Below are 6,436 nucleotides of genomic sequence, written 5' to 3'. Positions count from 1 at the left end.
GACCAGGTGGAGAAGGACTTGGCTTCACTTGGCATTTTCAATTGGCGTCAGTTAGCACAGAAGAGAAATGACTGGCGTGCTGTTTTGGACTCGGCCAAAATCGCTTAGGCGGTTACAGCGCCAAATAAGAAGACGAAGAATATTAAAAAAAAAAATCAAAGTGTGAAGACTTGTTTGAGTCACTGTATATTCTTCTCGGAATCGCCATCATCATCGATATAGGCATTACCATTATTGATGTAGTTACGGTTATTGCTATCGTTGTTATCGCCATGAACGTTACCCTCGAGGCTTGTTTTTGTGGTTTTTGGTTCCATTATCCATGTTCCTGATCCGGTTTTAGTTTTGGAGCTATCTCAACATTTTCGTACATATCTATGCCGCAAAGGCAACGGTGACGCATTATCAATTAACGTCTAGAGCTCTTCCCCATTTATTTCAAGCTTACAAGGTGTTATAGGAGCCTCCCCTCGGATAAAGTCATTAGGTTTAGCTTCGCATTCAGAGCAGCCGGCGATCGTTCGTTAAAGTTTGGTAAGCAGATTTTCTACGGTATTGATTAAAATAATAACAGCTCTTATTATTGAGGAATTCCTCCATAGGATAGACCAAAGGCCTGTTAACATTCTCATAATGCTTTCAAGGTTTTGATAGTCACTGGTTCAACGTAAGACTGCCATACAAGTTTACTATACATATATCTTACTAATATTATAAATGTTAAAGTTTGTATGTTTGGATGTTTGGGAAATCATCACGCGGAAACGACTGAACGGATTTGCATGAAATTTGGTACACGGATAGCTTATGAGCCAGATCGGTTAATAGGCTATTTTTTTTAAGAGTTGCCACCTGTTAAAAAAGTTTAATATATTTAATATGCGGGAACGACTGAATGGATTTGCATGAAAATTTGCACACAGATAGCTTATGACCTAGATTGGAAAATAGGCTACTTTTCTTAAGAGTTGCCACATGTTAAAAAAGTTTCAATTAATTAATACGCGGAAACGACTGAATGGATTTGCATGAAATTTTGCAAGCAGATAGATTATGACCTACAGTGGAAAATAGGCTGGAACTAGTTACCAGGGGGTTAGGAATCTGAAGTCAGTTTTTCAAAATTCAAAATGGCAGATCCAAAATGGCGCTAAATAAAAAAAAATCACTGGATTTTTTCGAAACTGGGCACGCGGGAGTTTTTGGGGTCGCTGATTACGAATCTGAAGTAAATTTTTTTTAATTCAAAATGGCGTAGATATCAATTCTTAAAAAATCAATAAAATTAAAACGTTGATACTGAACGTTTATTGCATTGTCAGGGCTTGAAACTCGTTACCAGTTGGGTACTGGGCTTAATGATTACGAATCTGGTTTTCGATTTTAAAATTTAAAATGTCGGATGCGAGTTTCAAACAAATCCAGTATACTCAGAACTTTTCTCAAAAATCGTAGCCAAAGAGTGCTAAAATATCTTTACCTTATTTATATTTTCGACACTGTATATATACGAATATGAATGTATATACATATACATTCACAGTTAGCACCCACATAACAATTTTAGATTTTATTTTATTTGACTGTTTGAGTTTTTATCCATTTCAACTATGTGTACATGTACATTAGATTGCAACACCAAAAAAAAGTTGCGGTTTTTGCGCTGGGATTACAAAATATATTATATTTTAAGATGCCCACCAAAATATTTCGGACAAATGTCAAGGTTTACGTGAGCTGGACCGATTTGAAAATACCTCCCAAAATGGAGTTTTTTATGAATAAAAATAGTTTCTTAAAGTTTTTTTTTTTGTTTTAAAAAATGCCCTCAGATGACAAAACAGATTAAGCTTAAAAAATCTGCATAAAAATATTTAAAAATCTTTTCAACGGAATCGTAATAATGAGATTTTTGATGTAGTTTTTTTTCTTTTTTCAAAGACTCATTTTACGAAAAACTTGAATAACTGGGCCAAAACTATTTTAAACCATTGGGGTCTCAGTATTTCCCCACTATTTTTATTTCTGTCAAAAAAAAGTCATTCGTGTCCCATTTTTATTTTTTCAAATACCAAAACTTCTTAATTCAACTTTTAATGACATACGTTCATCCTTACCTTCTCTTTCATCTTTGAATGCATGAGTTGATTAGCAAAGAAATAAAAAGGGTGTGGAAATACCTTTCCTTTTCCGTTATTCAAGTTTTTCTTATAACAATCTTTGAAATAAATAAATTAAAAAAACCGCATCAAAAATTTCGTAATTAATAATATATATACATATATATATGGGGTAGTATATTACGTTACGAAAATATTTTGGTGGGCATCTTAAAATATAATAGATTTTATAATTCCAATGGAAACACAGTGCCGATTTTTTTTGTGTGTGAAGTGATGCAGTCTAATGTACATACATACATATGTATGTATCCAGATAGACATAAAGGTAGAAATCACACCGCGTAAATAACACTAAACTAGTTCTCTCCGCGGCTCAACTAGTTCGTCTCTGTTAATAAAATACTTTAATTTTCGATTAAAAATGTTCGTTATTCATAGAGAAACAAAAAATAATCGCTTTGGCGATTCGGACAACAGTTCAAAATCAGTTAATCGCTGTTGAACTGTCGATTAAAAAATATTATATGGTAAACGGGTATCTTTAAAACACCTAAGTTTGAAGGACCCTAAACTCGAAAGCATTTATCGTTCGAACTATGTCGACAAATCAGCAAAAATTTAAAAATTTTCGTAGTACAATAAAGTAATGTCACTTAAACGTTTTATTTCACTGGTTCCGAATTTTACTACAATGACGTAGCATATTAGCGGGATACGCTTTCATACAAACATACATACATACATACACACATATGTATGTACATAATATAAGTTAGAAGGCTTAACTTCTGACTTTAAGGAGCGAAATTAAAAGAATAAACAATCCAATTAGCAGGAATTTTGTATGTATAAAAAGACGCCTACAGGCGAAGAGAGCGCAGCAAAAATATGTCTAGCATAACGGTTAAACATAGAAAGTAGAAACTTTTAGTTAGTGCCAACAGTTGTTAAATGGTTTCTCTAACGGAAAGGTGTACTTATTCGCTTATTTGTTTGTACATACGAGTACGAGTATTTAAATCAAAAAAAAAATAAATACTCTTTCAAGTAAAGTTTCGAATATTTCAAAGGAAATAAAAATTTGATAAGCCAAATTTTGCTGATTCTGAAATAAAATGGCGCAATGTGACGTCCGGAAATGGCTGCCATTTGTTCTACAAGTACGTTCAACAATGAAAACACCATAAATAGATATGTGTAAATAAGTTAGTAACGTGGCATAAAGCTCAATATTGAGTTCAGTGTGGCTACTTCGAAAATATCTGTTCAACCAACTTTTTTTTTAATTAAAAACTACCAAAAGTGTTGACACCCTGCCAAAAATATAATAAAAAAATGATAAATATATATGCGCTAAATATTAGAAACTAAACTATTTTCATGCTGTGCTCGACCCTATATCGACGGCTGAGTGGGTGTTTCGGCCTATCTCGGCAGCCGGTTTGAAAACGCCCTATTTCAAGAAATGGCTCAAGAACGCCCTATCTCAGAATTTAATTGAAAAGCGCTCTATCTCAGAATTTGGCTCAATCTCAGCAAATGATTCAATGATTCTGAGATGGAGCGATCTTAAACTGAATTCTTGAAAAATTTACTGAGGTGTATTTATTAAAAGTACTAGCAATTACTCCGACACCTTCCGTGATAATTACATATGCTCGGCAGCCCGTTGTAGGGACACCTCGGCACCGCTCAGAATATGAAATTCCAGACGTTGTACTCATAGTGCTTTTTGCTCACACATATGCTTCCTTGCAGCTTACATAGATTCAAAATCCATGCACTTTACCATTGTCCTATGCCACCAAACTCCAACCCGGTATATGATAATGACTCTCATCTAAACAGAGTAGGCCGAACGTACCAAAGCTTTGCCAAATGTTCTCCGAGTCTTTCTCGTCAGTTTCCTGTCAAAAACATTCCTCTAGGCACTGATTTTTTTTTTCGTTTTTCTTCCGCCTGAACAGTACTAAGCTTGTCTTGGTTGGAATGCCAGGAAGTAACTCCCACCAGATAACTTTTAGCTGTAAAAATAAATACTAGTACTTCCCACCTAAAAACATTTGCCGTCGGAAGGTGGCCTATAATTATACGTTCGTATATGTATTTCTTATTTTTTCGAATTACTTTTAGTAGGTGTCAACTCGTTAGTTGTTGGTTTTAGAGTAAAAATTGTATATACCATTTCAGGTCACTTTCTGCTTTTGCGTTTTCCTTGATGCAACATCTGCTGAATGCAATGTCTGCCAGACAAATCAAGTTGCCTGCATCAATTCAACGTCCTTCTATCTCTGCTTCGGCGGTGAGTCATCTACTTCCACAACATGTTAATACATAGATAGTCTGAAATCATTCTTACTCCGGTCAGTAGAAAGTAGCCCTAACATGGACACACTGTATCATTGCAAGGAAGGATTCGAATGCACCGAATATGACGCCATCTGTCTGCAAGCGAGTGCAACACGTCCGCCGAGTTGCGGCTCCACATCGCTTTGTGGGCAATGCACAGCACAACGCAATGCTTTATTTGCCTGCCTGAGTCGCACTACCTTCCAGATGTGCTATGGCGGCCTACATCCCACCGGTCAGGTGGGCTATTGTCCCACCGGATTTGTTTGTGATGCAACCAGTGATGTGGTTTGTGTGAGTACCGCTAGTTCGTACACTGTCACCTGTGATGTCGTGGATTCTTCGACTACGGCGACTTCTTCAACTTCAACAAGTTCGAGTACAAGTACTACGACTACAACAACCTTGAGCCCAACTACAGATAATCCATTAACGCCGAATGAAGTTTGTTCGCAAGAAAGCTTTGCTGGTCTCTATCCGACGGTGCCTAGTGATCCATATTGTAAAAGGTAAGGTTTTGGTAAGGTATTCATAATAATGTACATATTTATGTACGTTGCATCTTTTGCAGATACGTTCACTGTCGTCTCGTTAATGGTGTTTTGACCGGCATCGAATATTCGTGTACGACGAACACTTACTACAGCATAGAAAATCGAGTGTGTACCATCTACAAGCCAACTTACTGTCTCTGAATATTACATATGCAAATAAACTGAGTTCTTAAACTTGGTATGGATCAAGAAAATATATTTTTGAAATAAAAGATCGCAAAAGCGAATAGGATTACAAACACGAATACAGTTGCGAAATGAAAAGAGCACTGCCGTAAGCAAACATCGATAAAAATAGCGAATGCGGCAGGTGTTACGGTAACGATGAAGCTAATAAATAACAGTGATTATGATACAAATTCCGACAAAGATGTTAATAGCACTGCCGTTAATTTTAACGATAAGTAAATACCACGCTAGCATTATATTTAGGCAATCTATTAGTGAGCGCTAATTATGCACACTTACAGATTCTTAGCATAATGATGTACACACATTCCCTAAGGAAAAGTTTTTCATGGCCCAAAAAATTCATATCGGTTTTTTTTTTTATAATTTACTTTTGAAAACTTTACATTTCTATTTGGCTGTCATCGCAATCAAAATTCAAACAAGACTCCTTAGCGATAACGTCCGAACGGTGCCGATGCAACGTGTTGGTACGCTGGGTGTACAGAGTCGTGAGGTTTCATTAAAATATGTGCGACCAGGACACCAGTAAATCATTCCACTCCAGACGCTGTTAATTGAAGAGCATTCGACGTATCTTGAAAATAATTAAGAATTAAGATTATTTGTTAAGGCAAGTAAATATATGGATGGTACTCTGTGCAATAACGACAAAACTCAAAATTTCTCAATTAAAGAATTTGTGTTTCGTAATTTAGCAATAATATGTCTTGGAACGCAGTTGTTCTGAATTATTTGCAGTCATTCTGCAGAGAAGATTATTTGTAAGCTTTCAAATCAAGACTTTTTTTAAGATTTAGTAAGAATTGGAGACTGAAAAAGTACGAAATAAGGAACAACTCCTAGGGAGTTAAACGTAAATAACTCAACTGCTATTGCTCAAGAACAGCACAAAACGAAAGTGTCGTTATATCCCATAAAAAATGATGTTGCTACGGAGTTTTCCCTTGTTCTTGGTATGCATATTGTTACTCTACATTGCACTGAATTTTTTTAATAATATTTTTTAAGTAATCATATTTTCAGGGTAAATTTTTTTTTTTATATAAATCCTGACGTCAGAGAGAAAAACTAAAAACTTAGTTTTACTATATTTTACCCTTAGTTTCGTGAGTATATTGATTACTTCGCGTGTTTCGAAATTTTTTTTTTGTTTTTGTCGCCCAGGGGTTTAGAACAGAGTTAATATGAAAGCAATGTACTAACTGTCTACAGGTGGTT

The 6,436-nt window shown here is 35.4% G+C and overlaps 1 protein-coding gene across 1 annotated transcript; it reads left to right on the top strand.

Annotated features, from left to right (window-relative positions):
* Positions 1-3,238: 3,238 nt before the first annotated feature.
* LOC108381840 (uncharacterized) lies at positions 3,239-5,197 on the top strand. The gene is made up of 4 exons (XM_017638237.1): positions 3,239-3,283; positions 4,314-4,425; positions 4,495-4,981; positions 5,044-5,197. Exons 1-4 carry the CDS (start codon positions 3,239-3,241, stop codon positions 5,165-5,167), a joined length of 768 nt encoding a protein of 255 aa, XP_017493726.1. The 3' UTR covers positions 5,168-5,197.
* Positions 5,198-6,436: the final 1,239 nt, after the last annotated feature.

Source organism: Rhagoletis zephyria, unplaced genomic scaffold (genome assembly GCF_001687245.7).
Source record: "Rhagoletis zephyria isolate East Lansing unplaced genomic scaffold, Rhagoletis_zephyria_1.1 Rzeph_scaffold_24031, whole genome shotgun sequence".
In the NCBI taxonomy this organism is placed as follows: domain Eukaryota; kingdom Metazoa; phylum Arthropoda; class Insecta; order Diptera; family Tephritidae; genus Rhagoletis; species Rhagoletis zephyria.
The sequence above is the reverse complement of the archived record's forward strand: the minus strand, read 5'-3'. Positions and strand labels throughout refer to the sequence as shown.